This window comes from Heterocephalus glaber, unplaced genomic scaffold (genome assembly GCF_053883595.1).
Source record: "Heterocephalus glaber isolate CG9 unplaced genomic scaffold, H.glaber_assembly_v1.0 deba00001454, whole genome shotgun sequence".
Classification (NCBI taxonomy): Eukaryota; Metazoa; Chordata; class Mammalia; order Rodentia; family Bathyergidae; genus Heterocephalus; species Heterocephalus glaber.
Window position 1 is genome coordinate 10,540,547 of NW_028258303.1, and position 23,387 is coordinate 10,563,933.

At 39.1% G+C, this 23,387-nt stretch overlaps 1 protein-coding gene and 1 pseudogene across 8 annotated transcripts in view; both read left to right on the forward strand.

Annotated features, from left to right (window-relative positions):
* Fam13a (family with sequence similarity 13 member A) overlaps window positions 1-23,387 on the forward strand; it is a 324,922-nt gene that overhangs the window by 146,635 nt on the left and 154,900 nt on the right. For all 8 annotated transcript variants that reach the window (XM_021261074.2, XM_021261071.2, XM_021261073.2 and 5 more), the window contains one exon: window positions 1,673-1,826. In XM_021261074.2, coding sequence (XP_021116733.2) covers window positions 1,673-1,826 — 154 coding nt within the window. The remainder of the gene's footprint in view (window positions 1-1,672; window positions 1,827-23,387) is intronic.
* Window positions 5,144-23,383, forward strand: LOC106009658 (MYG1 exonuclease pseudogene; annotated as a pseudogene).

The window sequence follows — 23,387 nt, forward strand, 5'->3', positions numbered from 1 at the left end:
ACTTGTTGGCAGAATTCATTTCCTTTCAGTTGCATGACTAAGGACTCCAGCTTCTTACAGGGTTTTCACAGCTGGAAGCCACCTAAGATCCCCAATGTTTCCCTGTGGTGCTCTTACAGACCTTCTCCCAGTCCCTCTAACAGCTCAGCAACTTACTTCATCTAGGCCAGCAGGAGAGTCTCTCTGCTCTGCAAGGACTGAGTCTTAACATACTGTCACATCTTCATGGAAGTGACATCCTATCACCTTTGTCAAATTCTACTGACTAGAACCAAGCCAGTCACAGCCCCCAAGGGGAAGAGATTGTACAAGGATATGACTCATTTGGGAGACACTTTAGGATATCCTGTGTGTGGTTTAGTAGGCTGAATAATGTCTTCCTGAGGTATCAGGTCTTGGTCAATGGATCCTGTAAACCTTACATGAGAAAGAGTCTTTGTAGGTGTAATTAAAAAGGAATCTTGAGATAAGAAGATTATCCTGGGTTATCTGAGTAGGTACTAAATGCAATCATGTGTATCCTTAAAGGAAGGAGGGAGAGGGAGATTAGATACATATGTGAAGATGGAACTGAGAAAAGTTTAAAGGTACTGGCTTTTGACAAAAATTGTTACCATGCAGCCACAGCCAAGGAATGCTGGCGGACACCAGAAGTGAAGAAAGTTGAGGAACAGATTCTTCTAGAGCCTCCACAGGGAGTCTAGCTTGATTGGCCCCATGACTCTGACTTGGTGATATTAATTTTGCTGTTTAGGCATGTAGAACTGGAAGATAATAGTTTTTTGTTGGGGCCTGGTTTGTGGTGATTTTGTTACAGCATCCACAGGACACTAATAAAAACAAGTTTTAAAATTATCAAGGTGTTACTTTTTAAATGCATTTGGCTGGTTACTCAATGATGTTAAGTATCCTTTTAAAGATTACTGACTTTAGATGTTTTCCTGCGTGAGTTTTCCAATTCACATCTGTTGTATTTTTCTTTGGGATGCATTCTTTTTCCCCAATTGTTAATCCTATGTCAAGTGTGTATGTTGCTAAAGAAGATGATTGTCTTCTTCCAGTTTGTAGTTTGTCTTTTTATTTTGTTTATGGTAGGTTCTGCATTCAAACTGGTCTTTAACTTTTTTTATTATGGGGTATTTTAAATTAACCTGACAGAAGAGAGACTGTTATAATAGATCTTCCATGTGCCCATAATTTGGCTTCAACAATGGTTATCTTTTTCCCCCTAGAAGAATTCATTTTTCCCTTTAAGGTTTGTACTTTTATGCATTATCTTAAAAATCCTTAAATAAATGTTGTGTTGTAATTATTTGTGTGGCTGAATATTTTTGTCATGATCATGCTCATTCCTTTTCACTTTTACTGTTGTATACGTGTTACATATAACAATTTAAATGTCGTCAGAAGACTAGCAGCATCAGTGCCACTCTGAACCTTCTTCTTAAAGAGCCTGACTCTGTCCAGTCAGCACAAACTATGGAGTCAGATCTTGGGAACTCACTGCTTGTCCCAACCACATCATACATGCTGCCAAAGAGCTTGTTGAAAAATCCCATGTCTCCTTACAAGGCAAATCATGCAGGAGTTATCACAAATAAGTCTGAGACCAGTGTACTGGCATTGTTGTTTTTATTAAGTAATTCCTCTCTCTTTTTGTTTTAACTTACAGTGTGCCAGGTGGGCATGAAGGCATGAAAGAACAGGATCTTTGCAACAAGATAATGGCTAAAATTTTAGAAAATTACAATACCCTGTTTGAAGTAGAATATACAGAAAATGATAATTGGAGATATGAGAAGCAGGCCAGGCTTGTCATAGTAAAAGTAAGTAACTTTGATCTTTAATTTTTAGTATTGATATGATTTTGGTGGAAGATTTTATTTAAATTATCATTAAAATCACATATGGATATAACTTTGAACAATTATTTTTAGATATGCTGAATTCTTTTGAAATATAGTCTATCAAATGTTTATTGAGTTGGTCTATATTCCAAGATCAAGAATAATAATACTGATGTTATTTTTGCTTATTACTACAAAACAGTCCCACAAATGCTTATGTGCCCTCAGCACTCTGATCATTTGGGGACATTGCACTGTTCATGAAAACCTGATGTGGGGCTGGGGATTTAGCTCAGTGGTTCTGCCGCCTGCGTCGCAAACTCAAGGTCCTGCGTTCGATCCCCGGTACCAAAAAAAACCCTGATGTTACAGCAGGGTATGTGCATCCAACTGTGTTCAAGAGAGCTAGCTTACCACCCACACTGCAAATTTCTAAGGACAACATTATTCTTTTTGTCTCTCTTGTGTGTGGCACACTTTCAAGGCAACCTCAGATTTTAAGTTCTATGTATTTGTTCTTGGTAACTATCATAAGTAAAGACAGTATTTTAAAAGAACTATAAAGGAGTCCTTGACAATACTATCTACATCTTTTTATATATTGATTGATAATTTGTAACATTTCCTTTAAACATTAAGTAAATGCAGTGAGGTCTCTAAAGACCTACATTTGAAAGTCAAAGGAAAAGTATCCAAACCAAATCCTCCAGAAGTGGGAAAAGGAGTCAGGCATCTTATTTCTCTCTTATTTATTTGAGGTAAACTGTGATGGAGCAGATATGAAAGGTGTCCTCGAGGGGGTTTCTAAGACTTGCAGATTTACAGACCACACTACTCCTGCTGATTCATATTGCAATGAACGACAAAACCAGAGGCACTTGGTTTGGGCATTAGAAGGGTTTTTTAATGTCTTCTTTCAGTTGAGGCTATAACTGTGAGGAGGAGAAAAAGTAATGGGTATCAAGTAGCATGCTCCCAAATCAAGAACAGAAGACCCAAACTAGGCCTTCTTAACTAGACCTTCCACTATTAATACCACAGACAGACTCCCTATGAGGCATAGAGTTCCTCTCCTGAAAATGGAGAGGAATGCGCTTTGCACGTGTCTTGCCTACTTCATAGAACTTTAAACTGACATTTGAGGTGAAGAGAATAACGGTCAGATAAAATGATAAAATGACATAATGGTGAATAGCAGGTATAACCTAAGTTGGAGTCAATACAGAAGCTGGAAAAGATAGGCCATTGGTTTATAAGAAAAAATACTTCATCTTTGCCACAGAAAAATTATTTCTAAATAGGAAAAAAAAAATCTCCTTTACGTTTGTCCCTCTGATGTCTGTAGCACTTTGGAGAGGACTTCTTTTTCATATTTTGAAAGGCAATTGACTTTGTTTCAGCTAAATCTGTAATAAATACACTTTAGTACTCATACTTTTAATTATGTCTCAAAAGATAATAAGGTAAACCTAAAATATAATTTCAGAAGGTCAGTATGAGCTCTTAGGGACAACAAACAACTGATTACTAAAATATGCCAGTGTATTTGTTTAGGAAAATCACACCTGAGAGATTTGTGGAAGAGGGCTCAACTTGTAAATCCTTGCTCTGGAGGCCAGAGCTTGCTGAGAACTAGGATGAAGAGTACAAGATAAGACATCTACACAGATGTTAACACTGTGAGAGCCAGATCCAAAGGTTCAGGTAGATGAAGCATATGCCTGCTGCTTTCCTAATGTGAGTTTCAGATCTGGCATAGAGGTGGATAATTTCATAATTATGAGTCCATACTGTCACACATAAATTATGTGTCTATACTATGGCAGTCTCATTCTGCTAAAGCAGAATCTTTGGTGCATTTTTAAAAATTGATCTTGCTGGTAGTTTCATCTCCAAAGTGGAGAATGCAGCTCTCTAGACTGAATTATAACCAATAAGGATAAAAGAGAGCTTATGGAAATATTTTTAAAAGGATGTGCCAATGTTATTGTAGAGTCCATAATAGTAAAATGAAAACATGTGGGTCATTGTTAAGTGTGTAAACCTGGACAATGCTTGTTTGTTTTTTTAACTATAAAGATCATGGAAAGATTTAGTAAACACATCTGTTGTTTTTGTTGTTTTGCCTTTTACTTCCTTGTCTGATGGTATAAAATTCATTCCTGAACTTGGAATTCATACTTTTCCCTCAGTAGCCAGCCGAAGCCTTCCCCATTGAAGAGTGAATTAATATTGAATTGCTTCTTTCCTTCCTATGTCTCAGACCTCTCTTCAGTCTCCTTTAAGAGGTCTTGTTTGTCAGTCATACCTAAACGTTCCTGTTTCCTCAGCTCATTCTTAGGCCTTAAATTTAGAGCTGTGCCTAACAAGCCACACATACATACCTGACTGACACTTTCCATGAATTATCTCATCATCTTTCCTTGCCCTTGAAGGTCTAAGACTCTGCTTTTATTCTGGGACTTGTAAATGGCCTACACACCCACAGAGTGTTCCAGTTGATACCCATCAATCATGGTTATGTTGAAGTCTAATCCAAGCCTGATGGTATTTGGAAGTGGGACCATTGGGAAGTAATTAGATGTGATGGTAGAGATCTCATGAATGAGTTTGGTGCACTTGCAAAAAGTTTTCTGTCCACCTTGTGTGAGGATACAGTGAGGGCCTTCACCAGAACCTAGCCATCCTGTCACCCTGATTTCTGATTTCCAGCCCCCAGAACTGGGAGAAAAATTTTCTGTTACTAGTCACCCTGTCTATGGAACTTTGTTAAAAGTATCCAAAAGTGACTTAAACAATTTAACACCTGTTAATTTTACAATCTGGGTGTTTGTTAGATCTCCTCCTTTGTCCCTAACCTCACTAGTGCATCCTTGTTTCTTATCTAGGTGAGAGATTAACACACTTTCAGAATCACCTGGTGACCTGGCTTAGTCCATTTGTGCTGCTATTACAGAATATCACAGACTGAGTAATCTGTAATGAAGAAATGTATTGGCTTATGGTTCTGAAGGCTGGGAAGTCCAATCGCAAAGTGCTGGCTGTCTTGGCAATTATGGTTCTAAGACGATGTCTTGAATGCTGCATTCTTCTCTGGAGAGAAGGATGCTCCTCATGCCACATGCCAAAGGCAAAAGGAGTCCAAACTCACACTTTTATAATGGCATTAATCCCACTCATGAAGGTGGAGCCCTCCTGTAGCTATCACCTGGGAAAGTGTCTACTCCCAAATACTGTTACAGCAGCAATTAAACTTTAACATGAGTTTTAGAGGGGATAAACATTCAAGCCACACCATGACCCCAAGACCTGCTGAATCAGAAATAGTAGACTCTGAAAACTGTACTTTGCAAGGCTGCAATGGTGAGTCTAGTGGTCAGCCAAAGTTGGGCACTGCTGAATGCTTCATGACTGCTGTATTTTTATAAAGGTACTAGATATGTACACAGCCTTTAATAATTAACAACAGACTACTACTAGAAGGGTAAAAAGCCCATTAGAAAAATAAATTTGTTGGGCTGGGGATTTAGCTCAGTGGTTCTGCTGCCTGCCTCACAAGCTCAAGGTCCTGAGCTCGATCCCCAGTACCAATCAATCAATCAATAAATAACAGATTATTGCTCTAGACATTTTTTGCTATTAATTCCATATTCTTCTTTTCTTTGTATGATTAAATTATCTTTTTGTTTTTGGAAGGTTCGTAGTCAGCTTTTCACCACTGTAACAAAATACCTGAGGAAATCAACTTTAAAAAAGAAAGACTTGTTTTGGCTCATGGTTTCTGAATGAATCAATCCATGGCTGGACAAACATGCCCTGGGCAAACATCATGGCAGCAGGAGCACATGGCAGATTAAAGCTGCTTACTTCATGGTGGTCAGGAAGCAGAAAAAGAGAGGAACAAAACAAGGACCGAGGGACAAAATACACTCTTCAAGGGCACACCCCCAAGGACCCACTCCTACCAACAAGGCTCCATATCCTAAAGTTTCTTCCATGTCCCAAGAGTGCTGCCAGCTATTGAATAGCAAAGGTTATTTAGCACATGGCCTTTGGGGGCCATTTAAGATCCCAACCATAATAGAAGACCAAGAATCTGACAGCAGCCTCAATGGACAGAAGGATATGATTTTAGTGTTAAATTTGTCTATCTAGATTTGCTTTTGGAAAATGAATCATAAGTCTTTGTTCTTAAAAAATTAAATAGTTTCAGTCTTTCACAGTAAGTTTTCCATTTGTTTGATTTTTCTGGAATCTATATAATTTATCAGATGGTCCCCTATGATACTATTGATTGCATTTCATTGGGAAGAACCCCAAGGATTTCAGGGGTTCAGTAATCCTAATTCAAATAACAAGTGGTAGATGAGCACATGCAGCCAGGTTTTCTGGGCCTGTGTGTTTTGCTATGCTGCCTCTCCCTCTGCCTATACATGAAGTAACACAAGGCCGAATGTTACTGATGCTAAAAAATACAAAGCACTATGGAACCAAGAAAGATAAATGGTAAAAAATAAATTGACTCCTTTAAATGGAAGCTTTGAGAAAGGAAGGAGTGGCTCTGTGAAAAATGACAATAGTTTCAACAAGTTGCTGGATAGAGGAAGTGGCACAGGATGCAGGAAACCTTTTGTGCTGAAAGATGGGCTTTAAAGAATGCAGTGCTTCTGTAGTGGCCGCCAGACCTTGCTGGCTGGACTATAGGAAACAGCAGGAGAGTTTAGTTAATGCAGAGTAGAAATAATCAGGGAAATGCAAATCAAAACCAGTGAGATAGCACCTCATGCCTATTAGGATGATTGGTACCAAGTATTGGTAAGAACATTGAGAAAAGGGAACCCTTGTGTACTGTTGGTGGAAATGTACAATGGGGAACCTTGAGGACATTATGCAGAGAGAAATAAGCTAGTCACAGAAGGACAAACACAGTATGAGTCTGCTTACATGAGGTATCTAAAATAGTCAACCTGATAGAAGCAGAGAGTAGAACAATGGTTGTCAGAGGCTTGAGCGAAGGGAAACCAAGGAGCGCCTATTCAATGAGTATAAAGTTTCAGTTATGCAAGATGAATGAATTCTAGAGATCTTCCCTACCACATCATGCTTGTAGTTGACAACTGTATCATTCACTTAAAAATTTGAGTAGAATTATGCTAGTGTTTCTTACCACAATGAAAAAGGAAAACAAACAACTAGAATAGACATTATGGAGTTAAAACTTAGAGGAATGGGGGAATGTTTAAAGGCTTAAAGAACAGGATAGATTTAACTGAAGCTGTACTTTAGATTTTTTTACTTTATCCCTGTGGTACAAGCAAGAGGTTTGTATGGCTCTCAGTGTAGCATTTTGGGCATAGGCTGTCAAACAGGGAAACTTAGTGTCTGTTTCTCTTCAGTCTATAGTCAGTAGGAGCAAAACTCACCATGTCTTCTATAACACATTCATCAGCCTCACCTCAAGACAGGATTCCTCTACAAGGAGGCCAGAGCAAGCAGAAGAAAGAGGTTTATCTCTACGACTTCTCCTTCAACTCCACTTTCTCTGCTAATCTTTAACAGTAAACGTTAGTACCCACAAGGTTTTTCTAGATTCTGCCGTGGTTTGGCCATGCCCTCTAGTTCCATTCACTCCAATGAAAGGAATTTTGGATAGGCCTCTAAGCCCTGGGAAATTTGGAGAAGTCCATGGTCTGCCAGAGGTCTGAGAATGTGAGCATTAGCCCTTTGCATTTTGGTCTGTATCTTGCTGAATTTGGCAAATGGTCATCACTGTTGGTGGTCTACAGTTTGTATTTCACTGAAGATGGAACTTTCTTTTCCCTCTTGCCTTGCTTTTTGCTTTTGTAGGTTTCAAGGAATGAGTATAAATGCTTTTATTTTGCCACAGTGAAAGGTCCAGGCTCTTTCTGAATAGGAGAAGCACATCTTTTAAATAGGCATCTAACAGCATGGTTTAACTTCTCTGACAAAATAATTCTAGATTTTCCCTTTAAAAGATGATCTCTGCCTAGATTTAAGTGACACCTCTCCCATTTGTCAACTCAAGGTAAACTTAATCACCCAGATGTCTATATACAGAAGTATGGTTGAAATAGTAGATCATGGATTCTAAGCTAAATTCATCTAATCCAAGAACTTACTGGGTGCCCACTATGAGCAGAAAATTGTGGGCCCTCTAGACCATTGTTCTAAGCACAGAGAAGACAGGGGTGAACAACAGACAAAAATCTCTACTCTTAACCAATCTTGTATTCTCAGGAAGATACAACAAATAACAAATATTTTAAAACTAAATGGCAGATAATTAAAAATAAAATAATAATTTTACTAATGTTGTAGTGAAGATGCAATAAATAATAGATATTTTAAAAATAAAATAAGAAATAGTATGTCTCCATGGTGACATGGTCCAGAGAGAAAAACAGAGCAGGGAAGGGTAGAAGTATCACTAGTGAGTAGGGGAGTGGCATTTGTTTCTTTAAATAGGATGATCAGAATGCTTCATTTGTTGGGAGATATTTGAGCAGTGACTTGAAGGAAGTGAAGATGTGGCAGGAAGAGCATGCTGGGCAGGGAAAGGAACAGAACAAATGCCTAGAGATGAGAGTTTGCTTGATTGGCTTGATAAGCAGAGGTGATGGGCTGGGGATTTAGCTCAGTGGTTTCGCCGCCTGCTGTGCAAGCGCAAGGACCCGAGTTCGATCCCTGGTACCAAAAAAAAAAAAAAAAGCAGAGGTGAAAGGCCAGTGTGGTCGGACAACAGAGCAAGGGGGACAATAAAAGGAAATGAGATCACAGAGGCAACAAGAAACGAGAACATGGACAGGTCACTGAGGACTTGACTTCGAGTGAAGCCATTGGATGGCATGAGGAGAAGAGTTCCATAATCTGACTCATATATCAATGCTGTTCCTCTCACTGCTAGGCTGTTGAAAGCAGTAGGCAGCAATAGGGGAACCCTTGGCTGTTATCACAGTAGTCCCGGTGAAAAATGATGTGATGGTCCACACCAAAGTGGTGGCAATGAAGCTGTTGAGAAAAGCTGAGTATAAGTGAGCATGTGCAAGAGCAGTATTGTAGGAGGTGCTATACAGAATGTTTGGTGTGGGATAGATGAGCAAACAAGCTAGAAAAATAAAGGGTATGAACAGGAAGTGTGTGGTTCGCTTGTAGTGATTGTGCAGGTGGGACTGTCTGAGGTGCTGGCAAGACTTAGGTTGTATTGACAAGACGAGTGACTAAAATGGAGGAAAAGAGAAAATCATGGGAAAGGAAATGGTTTGGGGAAGGGAGATCAGGATATCAATGGTTAGTATTGACCCTTCCTCTACCCAGGAGAATGGCAGATACCATGTTGGATAGGAAGACTGTCAGCCTGGCCTGCCTAGCTAGCTGTTCACTTTATGTATAAATAATATATGTATCCATTTAATAGAGATTGTGTACAGTAATAGAGGCATATACATACCATACAATAATATAGTACATTGCTAAACATCTATCTAGAAGTATCTAGATGAGTGTAACCCTATTTCAAATATCTTGTGAGGTTTGGTTTTGTTTTTGTTTTCGGAGCACTGGGAAATGAAGCAGGACCTTCACACAGAGCTGCCTCCCCAGCCTCCCTCCCCTTTTTTCAAAATTTATTTTGAGGCCAGGTATCACTAAGTTGTTAGGTTGCCTATGCTGGGCTCAAAATTTCCATTCTCCCGCCTGCCTTGCAAACACAAGGTCCCAAGTTCGATCCCCCGGCCCCCCCCCCAAAAAAATTCCATTCTCCTGGCTCAGCTTCCCAAAGTACTAGGATTACACGTGTGCACCACCAGGCCTGGGAGAGATGGTCTTTATTAGACAGTTTGCTATTGTTCATTATATCTTGGGGTTTTTGAAATTATCTTCAAAACATATGTCATTCATATGCCATACTTTTCTGTGTATCATTGAACTGGGAAAATCTTTGTACTTTAATGCTTTATTTGATTATAGGAAATAAGCAACAATCATTTTGAGCCACAGCAGGTCATTAAGTTGGGGAGTGGTGGTTAAATATTAACTTTTGGGTTTAAAATTGAAATCTGGCTGTAAAATAATTATGATGATTTTCTTTTGTGACTCATAAAGTACCACTCAAAACAGTCATTTAAAATGCCCTGAGCAGAACCAAAACATGAGAATGGTCTTCCATAGGGATTAGTTTGAAGAAAGTGTTTACTTATTGATATATATCATGGTGAGTTTAATTACAAAATTGTCTTATTCATACAGATCCAAATTCACTTACCACATAAACTTCCTAAGCCATTCCCTACGTCTTTGATGCTCAAAGACATTGCGTGTGTCTCTATCTTTATTTAAGGCCACAGCCCAAGCACACTTACCTTCAACAAGTATTTGTTCACTTTTTTTCTCATTTAATACAAAACTATTCAGTGCAAAGCACAGGGCTAAGTGCTGGGGAACCTTAGAAAATAAACAAAACCTGTCCCTGTCCTCAGGTGAGCTTACAGTCTATCACAAACAAAATCACTGAAGGATCAAAGGAGCAAAAGGGCAAAGGAGCTTTGTGCCAGACATTGTGCTATTCTTCTCTACATATGATCTTCTTTACAGCTCACAGTAGCCCTGTGCAGCAGATGATCTCAATCCTGCTTTGCAGATGAGCAAATCCAAGGCGCAAATAGCTCCAGCTCACACAGTAGTAATGATAGAGCTTCAAACTGAACTCAAGAAAATACAGGTTTGAGGCCAAGTATAGAAATAACCAAAATCTTAAAGTTTTCAATGGGATCATCAATGTGATGAGCATGCAGACATTTATTCAGTAAGGAAGTATTGTAGCAACTTAGTGTCTAGGAAGTACTTGGACTCTTTTTTGACACTAGTTCCTGTAAGCTTTCCTACCACTGGCTCCTCTGTAGCCCCCTAGAATACTTCAAACTTCTAGGGAGCAGAGGAGCTATAGTAGGACATAAAAGATGTTTGGTTGTTGTTGTCATTCGCTGGTTTTTAATTTGTTTACATTTCTCTTGTTTTTGTGTGGGCAGAGTTAAATACTAAGGATGACTAACTTATACCCACTATAAGCTATATAATTTTGAGGACCTATGAACACAGAAGTAGCTCTAAATTAGAATTTATTTATTTATTTCCTAAGGTCAAAGCTATCCTGGAACAACAAGTCATAAGTTTTAGATATTTTTGAGTTTGAAGGTTAAAAAATACTAAATAGGATTTAGGAAAAGCAAAGATAAAACAGCATGATAGAACATGGATTGCATGACTGTAACAAGCACTTTCCAGTATTTGAAAACAACTAGATTAACAAGAGACATAAAGCACTTAGTAATAAAAGTAGAATTAAAAATTACTACTCAATTTAGTGCTTTTATGGCTCCAATTTTCACATTGTATTGTACATTTGCAATTCAAATTGCTGTTTATTTCTTCTCCCTAGATCTTTTATGTTATAGAGTGAAACAAGATAAATACTGGAGTCATGCCTACTCAGGAATTACTGGAATACATTAGGTATATCTACCAAGTGTTAAATTCTTTCTTTGTTATTATGAAGAATTTTTAACAGAAGAGAGATTGCATTACTTTTGCTTATGGAAACACCATCATGCTCTGTAACCTTTACACTGTTTACAGTGAGCTGGGAATACTTTGGAACTGACATCTCAGGAATTGCCTACATTAAATCATTACACTGTGTGTGTGTGTTTCTTCCAAATAGGAAACAGTAAGTAGTGAACAAATATTTACAGATTTTTAAATATTCCTTTTATTTGCTATAGAACTGAGTTTCTGATGTTTTCTTCACTTGATCTCCTAAGGGATGGAAGTTACACTTCTGTGGGTCAGAAGTACCTAGACATCACATCTCTCTAGGGATAACTCTTAATCAATGACGGAGAAGTGTTGTATATAAATCTCCAGCTCTTCTACTCCTTGCCCTGTATGACTCTGGGTTGTATGCTTTACAGCATTTCCCAGAGCGTTTCCCCAAGTCTGAGCTTCAGAACACCATTACAGCTTAATAAAGACACTCTCATTAGCCATCCTCCCTTCTCTTATCACCCCCACCACTCTGCCAAAACACTAAATAAATTGTATCGTCTCAACCTTGTGGCAAGGTCTACTTCTGGTTAGATTGGTGCAAGTCCACCTAAGACATCTGAAATTCTGCTTCCTCTATGAAGCCTTCACATCCTTCAGGTTCAATTCTCAAGCTTAAATGAAAATTTACTCAAATTCCCTTCAGGAAAGCCACGGTAACTATGTGTGTATAAATCATTGTTAACACTTCTAGCACATATGGTAAAAGTTTGCTTGCCAGACTTCCACCTACCTAACTTGCCAGCTCAGTCACCTGCATTTCCTCTTGTTTGTTTGAATGTGTGTTCCCAATCTCACCTCAAAATGTAATTACCTTGTGACAGTATTAAGAGGAGGGACTCTCGAGAGGTGATTATGTCCTGAGGGTTCTGCCTTCATGACAGATTCCCATATCTGTGTCTTATCCCCTCTTCTCGAGAATGAATGAGTTATCCAGGGAGTGGGTTCCTGATAAAAGGGTGAGATTCAGCCTGATTTCCGGCCTGTCTTTCACATTGCCCTTCTGTCGTGCTGTGATGCAGGATGAAAGTCTTCCATAGCTGGCATTTTTGGACTTCCCAGCCTCCAGAACCATGAGTCAAATAAACTTCTATTGTTTATTATCCAGTGTGTGGTGTTCTGTTATAGCAGCAAAAAATGGACCAAGATACCTTTTTAGTCATATTGACTGTAGTCCATGGAGACTCTGCATACTTGTGACTAATGAGCTACTCAAACACTGCTCATTACCAGGTTTACTGTGTGTTAACCAAGAGTCACCTGTGTTTGTCTGCAAACCTGTTTATGCCAGTTACTGTTTTTATCATAGCCCTATAATTATGCTAAACAAATGCATCAATATAGCTGTTTCTAGGAAAATGGTGTCAGAGTAATTAATAATGCAAGCCTCTGCAACAGACTCTGAAATCTGGGTGCTGTAACACAAACTTTACTTCTTACCCTACTTTGTGATCCAGTGGGTTGAGCAGCCCTACTCTGTCTAGCACCAGCCACCCCTTCAAGTTTGCCTAACCAGGGAAAGAAGAAGGTGAGACTAATATGGAATGTTTTGTAGCATTTCTTGGAAATGGCTTACAGTGCCTCTATGCACATTCCACTGAGAACTCAGTCATATGCTGCCTGCCTAGCTGGAAGGGAGACTGAGGCCTCTTGGCACCCAGAGAGAGGACATGAGGGAATGGTGTGGTGTACACCCAGTGTCTCCTCTGCTACAAAAGCACAACTGAACACTGTGCAAAGCCTCAATAGCAGTTGTATTTTCCACTCTGCATGGGTGGTGCAGTATGGTTGTGGCTTATACAAGAAAGATGTAGAATTCCAATACTGGCCATTCCCAACATGTTTACATCAAAGAACTATGGAACAATGAGCATTTAAGAACTTAAAAGTAAATTTTTTTTAAAAAAAAGTAAAAAGATTTTGGGGCCAGAGATTTAGCTCAGTGGCACCATGCCTGCCTTGCAAGTGCAAGGTCCTGAGTTTGATCCCCAGTACCACAAACAAAAATGCACACCTTAATCAGTCTTAGTAAGTACTATGACAGAACTAAAGCAAATTGATAAGGAAGTAACTGAGGAAAGACTTTTTTGATGAGCTTGTTAGAGGCAGCCTCTCAGGAGGAGACATAGAAGTTGAAGGAAGAAAAAATTATATTGGACTGTAATGTCACGAGTCCAAACTCTAATGCTTGATGATGTATGACAATAAATCTCTGTTTTAACATTCCATTCTTGTTCCTTTTTTCTTCAAGTGGAATCACCTGATTGTCATTTTGTGTAGAGAATTTTCAATACGCTTAAAGGTTACCCTGTGGGTATTATATATAGTTACAGTTTATAAAGTAAATGTAATGAATTAAAAATTATTTCCAGAATTTGAGTTCTCACCTCTTCCATTTGAACTTTCCTGGCCTAAGCCAGAGAATTACAGACTTCTTCCCAAATAAAATACTTCTAGAACGTACTATTTTATTTCAATTTGTTTCCTTCATTTGTGATACATTGTATTTCTCTTGAGGTTTACAAAAACATAGTTTTTTTTTTAGTTGGTGAAATTGAAATTAATGTTGTATATGTAGATGAATTGCAGAAGAGACTTGTGGATTTATATCAAGTGGTCTGTAATCTGCCAGCCACGTTTATTGGACCCAGGTTGTATGCTAAGTAAGGTGTTCCATATCCTTGTCTTATTCTGTCTTGTGTTGCTATAACAGAACATCGAAAATTGTGTAAATTATAAAGAAACGAAATTTATTCCTCTCACTTCTGGAGGCTAGGAATGCAATATGAAGGTGCCAGCATGTGGTGAGAAATCTTTGTGCTGTGTCATTTCAGGATGGAGGCACAAGGGCAAGAGAGAAAGTGACTGACCTCATCCTTTTATCAGGAAGCCCTCATTAGTTCCCTCGTGACCTAGTCACCTCTAAAGATCCCACCCTCAATATTACTGCACTGGAGGTTAAGTTCCCATATGTGACTTGGAAGGGTGCACTCAAACTACCCCACCGCTCCTCCTGTAGAAGTGCCCAAGATGGGCAATCTCAGCATGTGACCTACCAGCGTTCCGTTTCATAGTCGGGTCATAGTTTGGTGCGCTCCGCCATCCAGATCACCCAATCTGACCCAGTCATCTGCTGTTCAACTAGCATGCCAAGCAGCTCTCTGACAGCTCCTCCTTCTCATGATATAGTTTCTTTTCATCTACCCTACTCGTTTTTGTATTACCCTGGTAATAAGAGAATCTTACTATCTGATTCCTAATATCATGGTAATTTCACCAAATTTCTCTATTCATTAGAAGTTAATACTAAAAGGAAGGGAAATGAAGGAGTTAACATTGTTTTACTTATTCAACAAATTCTTATTAAATGCCTACTGTATGTTGGAATTATTGATCATAGATCCTTGCCCTCATTAACCTTAAAGTCTCTTGGGGGTGATAAACTAATACATTTTAAAATGAATAAAATTTATTACAAATTAAGTACTGTGATTGAAATAAAATGAGTTGGTAAGAGAAGAATGTAGGCCAGAGGAACCACTTTAATAGTATGATTGAAGGCAGCCTCTCAGAGGTGACATAGCTGCTGAAGGACAAGAGGGCACCAGTTATGCTAAAGAACTGGTGTGAAACCATCCAGGAAGAAGAAATAAGGAGGACAAATGCATAAAGCAGGAAAGACTTGGAGTATTTGAATAACAGAAAGGAAGGCCACTATGGCTGAGACCTACTGAGGGAGAAGGCTGTATGAGGCTAGAGAAGTGGGTAAGAGCCAGATGATGCAGAGCTCCGTAGGTCATGGGTTTTATTCAGGCCTGACAGGCATCGGCAGGTTTGGGCTAGAAAAGTGACATCATCTGATTTACATGTATAAAGCTTACAGAAGACAAAATAGTTGACATAATTTAGGTGAACAATAATGGTTATGGCAGGGCTGACACAGAAGTGAGTAGATTGAATTTATTTGGGGGATAATGTTTGCTGGCCTTGATGGTAGGTTGGATATAAGAAGAATGAGAAAGAAAGAATTAAAAGAGATTCCTAAGACATTGGCTTGAGCAACTAGGTGCCACTGGGGAAAACTCAATCTCGGGAAAACTAATCTGTGGAAAACTCAAGAAATAACAGAATATTTTTGCTGATAACTCATAAGCTTAGGTTTGGACATACACTGTTAAGTTCCCAAGTCAGAAATTAAGAGGAAACATGAAAGACGAGATACAATGTTAGGAGTATTTTTACTTTAGCCAGCTTTCAGTCAGTATGACAAAATACCTGAGAAAAACAGCTTATAGGAGAAAAGGTTTGTTTTGGCTCGTGATTTCAAAGGTTTCAGTCCCTGGTCAGGTGACATTATTGCTTTTGGACCTGTAGCAGGGAGACAGAGGAAAGATGATAGAGGGTGTGGTGGTAGAAAGCTGCTCACTTTATGGCAGCCAGAAGGTAGAAGGGACCAGGGTGGGAGTGGTAGGTGACAAAGTCATCTTTCAAAGGTTTGGCCTCAGTGACTTTCTTCCTACTAAGCTCCACATCCTAAAGTTTTCACCACCTTCCAAAAGCACCACCATCTAGGGATCAAGCCTTTAACATGTGAGCCTTTTGGGAACATTCCATACACACACTATAAAAGTTATATTTGCCATTAAAATGAGTAATCTCATTGTATCATGTGGGGAAAGAAGATTTCTCTGCATCAACCCTTGCGTGAAGTTATTCCCACTTCTTTCATTCACTTATTCAGCATATATTTATTGAGCTACAGGAGAGAGTACAAATCTACCCAGGTTCTCAGTCAGTTGTATGGTGCCAGCCCACATTGGGTGATAGTGGATCTTCCTTACTCAGTGGACTGATTGCAATGCTGATCTCTTCCGAAAACACCCAAAAATAATTTCTGCTAGCTACCTATGTATCACTTAGTCTAGTCAAGTTGACACCTCAAATTAACCACATTATCCCCCTACTTGTGATGTGTGGAAGCTGATAGTATAATTCAAGATCAAAGATTGTCTTGATTCAAGTGTTTTTAAGAACCCAAGTGTTATAGTTTATTTCTGAATGTCCCTCCCAAAGCCTCATGTGGTCATAGATTGGGCTTTTGGGAGGTGACTGAATCATAGGGTCATGATACTCATCAGGATCAATAGCTGACTTGCTGTTGGAGGTGGAATTTGGATGAGGAGGTAGATCACTGTGGGTATGGCCTGGAATGGTTATCTCTTCCAGCTCCTCCCTTCATTGTCTCTGCTTTATGGTTGCCATGCTGTGAGCAACCCTTCTGTAACATGCCCATCACCTTGCCATCCTGCCTTACAGCCAGGGTACTGTGAACTGAAACTTTTACAGACTGTTAGCCAGAATAAACCTCTCCCCCTTTAACTTGGTGGTGTTGTGTCTTTTGTCTCAGTGACAAGAAAACTGACTAAGATACCAAGTAGATGAAGACTGAGTTGGAACCCTTGTGGCAGTTTCAGTAGAATATTGAGGAAAAAAACCCCTCAGATATGGGGACATTGGAGAATGAATTTAAGATGAAGTAGTAAAGAGAGGAAAGATGTCTCTGAAGGATTTTGCTGTAAGGGGAAGCAAAATTGGAGCAGGGTGGAGCTAGAGGAGATAATGAGGTTACGGTGTTGTTCTAAAAGCAAAAGTAATAGGATATATTTCCAGAGTATGTTTTTATTAATGGGAATAATCCATTGGAGAGAAAGTGAAAAGGGATGATTGAAGGAGTCAAGTCCTTGGTAAAGTGAAAAATGAGATCCAGTCTGCATGTTGGAGGGAATTACTCTCAAATAGGGCAGAGTGAACATGAAGGAAGTTGTAGAGGATGGAATGGTTGCAGCTATGGTTGTAGATTTGATAGTGAGATAGTGAGTGGCTGCTTCTCCAATGCTTCTATTTTTCCAAAGAAGTAGGAAGGAAAAATGAAAGGACAGAGAAAATGTTAAATGCCGTCTTGGAGATTAGAAAGTCAAGTTACTGAAAACAAAAACAAAAACAAAACAGGATTTCTATGTATGAGAAGGCTCATTTGAGATTTATTGTCATAAATTTAATGTGAAGCTAATCAAACAGTTCTGTAACTTTTTCCCAAATACCTCAAGTTACTTAATTCCCAGTACAGAGAAGTTATATGGCTGGGTTCACACAAAGTTGTATTTTTGTGAGAGAAATCCAATGATTGGTGACTGGAGGAAAGAAATTAATTAAGGGCATTAAAAGGGAATAAAAAGATGATTTAATACAAGCTGGTTAAGAGGGGAAATAAAAATAAGGGAAGTGCAAGCTCCTGCCTCTTGGAACGAGGAAGCAACATGGGACAGTGCTTCCTCCATGATGTCTTGGTGGTGGTGGTGGTGGTGGTGATAGTGATAGTGCTGTTTCTTCTGCTTCTGCTGCTGCTGCTGCTGATGATGATGATCCTGTCATCTCATCTCCCAACCTGGAACTCCAGGTTCAGCCCAGAGTCCACCCTGCTCCCCCCTAAAAGGCCCATAGCAACCTCCTGGCACTGTCCCTAATCGAGATACACAGTGGTACCTTCCACTGAGAGGAGGCTCTATTGTGCAGACTGAGGACCACAATCAGTAAGAAAAATTGACTTCATGTGATATTGTAGTGAACATGCGTGATAAGTATGACCCTCAGAGACACCACTATGACCCTCACCAGAAATCTTACCCAGAAACCTTGAGTTCCCTGTTCCCTGGGAAGCTGTGGCAGACCAAGCCGAGTAGTGAGGGACTCATCTACCTGCACTTTGGGCACAAGATGCTGGCCCAGTTGCTGGGCATAGTGAAGAGGACAACATGATGGGCACCCTCTGTGAGAAGATGTATGAGAACTTCATGGAGAACGTGGACATAGTGGACAATAGGATCTCCCAGTGGGAGGAGAAGCCTTGATATACTCTGACACTAACTAATCTGAGTGCTTCTCTGACACTAATCTGAGTTCTTGGGGTTGCCCGACTTAATCCCACCTGGAACAAGCCCAACTGAGGCAGAGTTCAGGTGTGGAATGGAACAAGACACTGAGGCAGAGTTCAGGTGTGGAATGGAACTGGTTTGAGAGTAATTTCTGCAAAGATTAGACTTTTACCACCACAGCTGATTGCCAGCTCAGGCCTTGGTGAAAGAAGCCTTAACCTAGTGATTCCAGGTGGACCCAACTGGTGAGTTAGTGGAACTGGCAAAAGGTGAGTGCCCCTGGAAGGACCATCTCTGTCACCTGGAATCTGACCAACATACACCATGACTATTGCCTTTGTTATCCACATTGGCCAGGCTGGACAGTGGCAGGTCCATTGAGTGCCCAAGGAGCTCCACTCCTTCCAAAAAACTGTTGACTTTTGCCAGGGTCTTCCAGACAAGACTTTTGACCAGGTTCATGGGATCCCTGGATTCATCTTTGTTCTTATCAGTGGCTTCATTGGGTTCTTTTCATTGGAACACTCCAAAGGGTTCTTTGAACATGGCCCATGTTATCTTGGCCGAGTGCTTAGTACCTGCCACAAATCCCTTAGTCCTATAAACCTTTTTCCCTCTCTTAAAAGAAGGGGTAGTGCAGAGGGTGGTATGACCGTTTAGGAAAGGTTTTCTCTATTTATTTTCCAGTTATTAGTTTAGTCATTCAGTTCAAACCCTATTCCAAGTCCTGTGGTTATATTCTTGGACAAGACTGACCAAGTCCTCTCACAGGTTTGGATGAGTAGGACCATAAAGTATTAAAACCAGTAAGTGTGGCCCAGGATATAGCTCAGTGGTGCCACACCTGCCTGGCAACCATAAGGTCCTGAGTTTGATCCCTGGTAAAATAAATAAATAAATAAATAAATAAATAAATAAATAAATAAATAAATAAAACCAATAAGTGTAATTTAAAGTCAGATATCTATAAAGTATATGGAGAAATAGGAAAAAGATGGGGGACAGAGAGCAATGAGAGAGAAGAGGTGATTAACAGATGAGGTGTGCTGGGAAGGATCCTTCCCAATAACCTTGAGTGAAGCTTGGGTAAAGTGAGGTGGCAAGGCTGGGAGGAGCCAGGGGCAGTGTCCTGGACTGAGGAACAGCGAGTGCTGTTTTGTTTTCTAATGTCCCAAGTGGCTGAACAGTAACACCTGAGAAGCCATGATAAACAAGGTGTTTTTTTTTCTTTCTCTATTGTATTTTTAAATGGTGTTTTCATGATACTGGGTGCAACACAGCTGATTTAAGCAAGTGGCTGTTGCACAAAGGTCATTAGAGCAATCAGTCCAGCCAAAAGTCTCATTTAAGTAGGCCATTTGTTTAAAATAAATGTAAATATACCTTATAGGATTCTTGTTTGATTTGTTACTCTGTTCCCCAGTGCCCACTCTGGAATGCCACTCATAATAGGATCCAGTTAATATTTGTTGAATGAATTAGGCCCACATACAGTTTAACACTTAGAAACATAAAACATAAAACATCACCTTTCAAACGTTTTCAAAGAAGTACTTTTAAAGTAGGCATTTAAACACAGACTCAAGGCTTCCTCCCTTTGCCCTAGAAGTGTGGGGACTTGGTTTAAATGGCTTTGTATAAAACTGAGGTATAATTCACATACCATAAAATTTACCCTTGAAAGTGTATTAATATTTAGTATGTGAACAAAGTTGTGCAACTGTCAACATGACTTAATCCCAGAGCATTTTTATCACCCAAAGGAAACTCATTAGAAGAAACAGGGCATATCCATTAGAAGTCACTCTACATTCTGCCTTGCTCCTGGCCCATGCCAACCACTAATCTGCTTTCCAACACTACATATTTGCCTAATGTGGCATTTCACATAAGGGGTCACACCGTATGTATCCTTTTTGTGTCGGCTTCTTTCACTTAATGTAATGTTTTCAAAGTTAATCCATGTCATAGCACATATCAGTACTTCATTTTTATAGCTGAATAAAATTCCACTGTGTGGCTATCCCATGTTTTGTTTATCCATTCTTCAGTGATGGATATTTGTATTGTTGCCATTTTAAGGTTAATATAAATAATGCCTCTATGAGCAATTGTGAGTGAGTTTTTCTATGGACATAAGTTTCACATTCTCTTAGTCCTTTGAGTATACATGACCTTTTAAAGGTACGTTTTTTTAAAAAAATCATTTTATCTTAGAAGTATTTCGCACTTTTGATATGTTTTAAAAGATTGCATGGTTATTACTATTTATTTGCTTAAAGTCCTAGTTGAATTATTTCACGTTTCTCCAGAAATATAAGTACCACTGGCCTTTCAGGAAGATGTCCTCTGTGTCCTGTGGCTCTGGAACCCCCTGGCTCGTGTTTCCCTGAAAAGGAGCAGGCCACTGTTTAGTGTCATTCTGGTAGGAAATTGGGAGTAGAATTCTAAGTAGATGGTACCTTGCCTCTTTGTCAAGAAATATTGCAGCTTCTTAGAAAAATAATAAAATATTGAAAGTTGGAACTAGACAGGACTATGGGAGTTTGTGTAATCCAGTCCTTTTATTTTACTCCTCTTTGAGCTGAGGGAGGCCCAGGAGGTTAAAAATCCTTGCTCGGGTCCTGCAGCAGGTTAGTTAGAGAAGCAGGGTAGAAAGCCAGATCTCCTGATTCCTGGTTCAGTGCTCCTTATACAAAACTTGACTTTGCCTGAATTGTCTGAATTTAAAATCATATAACACAAAATAAACAATTCAGGGCCGGGGATTTGTCTCAGTGATTCCACTGTCTGTCTCCCAAGCACAAGGTCCCAAGTTTGATCCCCAGTACCAAAATAAATAAATAAATAAATAAAGATTGCATGTAAGTAATTTTTTCAGATAAATGCTTAGCGAAAATGCTTTCCTAGTTTTACAGAAAAAAAAAGCTCTTAGCCTTGCCCTCATTAATTCACATGGACAAAGAGGGAAAATAGAATTAATGAAGAAATACTATCACTTGTATTTTGTGCTCAAAAAAGAAAGAATTATAGGCATTTGTAAACACTGAGACCATCATAAACAAAAATTATACATTCCTGTTAACTTCCCTCCCTATTCATCCTGGTTTCTTTGCATCACATTCTGGCATTTACCAGTAGTTTAAAAGGGGAGTGCAAGGATTAGGTGTAATTATTCTACCTAACTGTAGTCAGATTATGCAATGGCTTATACAGTTAAATCGCTTGACTTGCCTAAATGTCATGCTGGATATAACTTATCCTCACAGTGAGTCAGAAGTGGGAATGGGTTCATTCACTGTTTCCAGTAAGCAACTTACCACCAGCAGGCATTGTAACTGGTAGGAAAGGTAGGACCAGAATGTACACTTACTGGAAGGGCTCAGAAATGAGCCCTTGGGTCCTTGCATAGGGCTGTAGGTTAGCCACAAGCAGCTGAGAATGTGGCACCATCCCAAAGCCAAGAAAAGGCTCCTGATCCCCAAGTCTGGGAATGTTGTTCCCAAGCACAAACCCGAGAACAGGTGCTGTATACAGCTTTGTGGTCCAGGCATGGGTCACAGCCCCATTATCTCAACATAATCCTGGTGTTTTTTTCTCCATGTCCCTCATCTCTAAAATTAGGCAGGTGGACTTGTTAACTTTGAAAAAAAACTGTTGACTTTAGAATATCACAGCTTCACAATTTAGTGGTTTTAGATGTCAAGTGTATTGGCGATAAAAAATAATATCCAAAGGTAATAAGAGTTTGGGCTTTAAAATTTAAACAGAACTAGCATTGAGTCCTTTGCGATAATAGGCAATTTTATATAGCTTTTCAAGCTTTCACTGTTACCCTTAAAAGGTGGGGGGGGAGGTGACAATCCAGCCTACCTCATGAGGCTTTGAGGGAGGTAGTATTAGGAATGCAAAGTTTTTAGCACAGTGCCTGATACATCATAAGATTCAATATTGATTTGTAGCAAGTAGTGTTATTTTCTTTAGGAACAATTTATCCTAATAATATGTTGTTACATTTAGAAATAAATGAATATAATGCCAGTTAATTTTAGTAATATTATAAAGTATATAAACTAAAATATTGTTGGAAAGAGTAGAATGAATTAACCCTAAAGTAAATGGGGTTTTTTAAAGGATGTTATTGAGATTATTGGATTTTAGGCACAGTGGGGTCAGATGTAGGATACAGAGATAGGGGTTTTGAAGGAAGTAAAAAATTTGACTTTCTCCTTGGCATGATTGTTGTCTGTAATATTCTTTTCACCTTCCTTTCTTAATTTGAAGACAGAATATAGTTATCTATGGAAAACTTATCCAAGTTAATGGTGAGCAACCATTGAAGTGAGTGCCCTCTACATTACTGAAAAGCAAAACTAGTTTATTATGTGTGTTTATCATCTAAAAATAAACTGTCTATTCCATCTAAGCTGCCTCCTTTTAATTTCTGCCATTACTTTTCTAAATATTGTTTTGATGTGAACCAAGGACTTTAAGTTTAATAATTTTGGAACAGATACTCAGACATTGTTTCTCAGTCAGGGTATTAGTATGATTCACTATCACTATTCCATAGTGGTTTGCTAAATTATCTGAAGGAATTTGTTTAAGATAAGGTCTGTAAAGAGTCAAAACTGTAAGGTCTGAAAACAGTGAAATATTGTGGGAAAGTTAGCAACTCTGTTGATTGATATCTTGAAGAATTAACTCTTCAGTTCTCAAAAAGAGAGATAAGTGTGTGTAGTGCATGTTTGTGTGACAAAGTGACATGACAGTGTACATAAGATTTCAGTGATCATCTCTGAATATATAGATCCTGCATGTTTCACACCTCCCCTGGTACCATCTTATCTTACTTTACTGTTTTATGTGACAAACAGGAGAGGAAAAGTTTTGACACCTAAGTGCAATGTCACCAACTTCTGATGTGAACAACTCAATCCAGGAATGCCTTGTGTACCTTCTATGCTTTAATCTCTAATGCTGCTTTTAT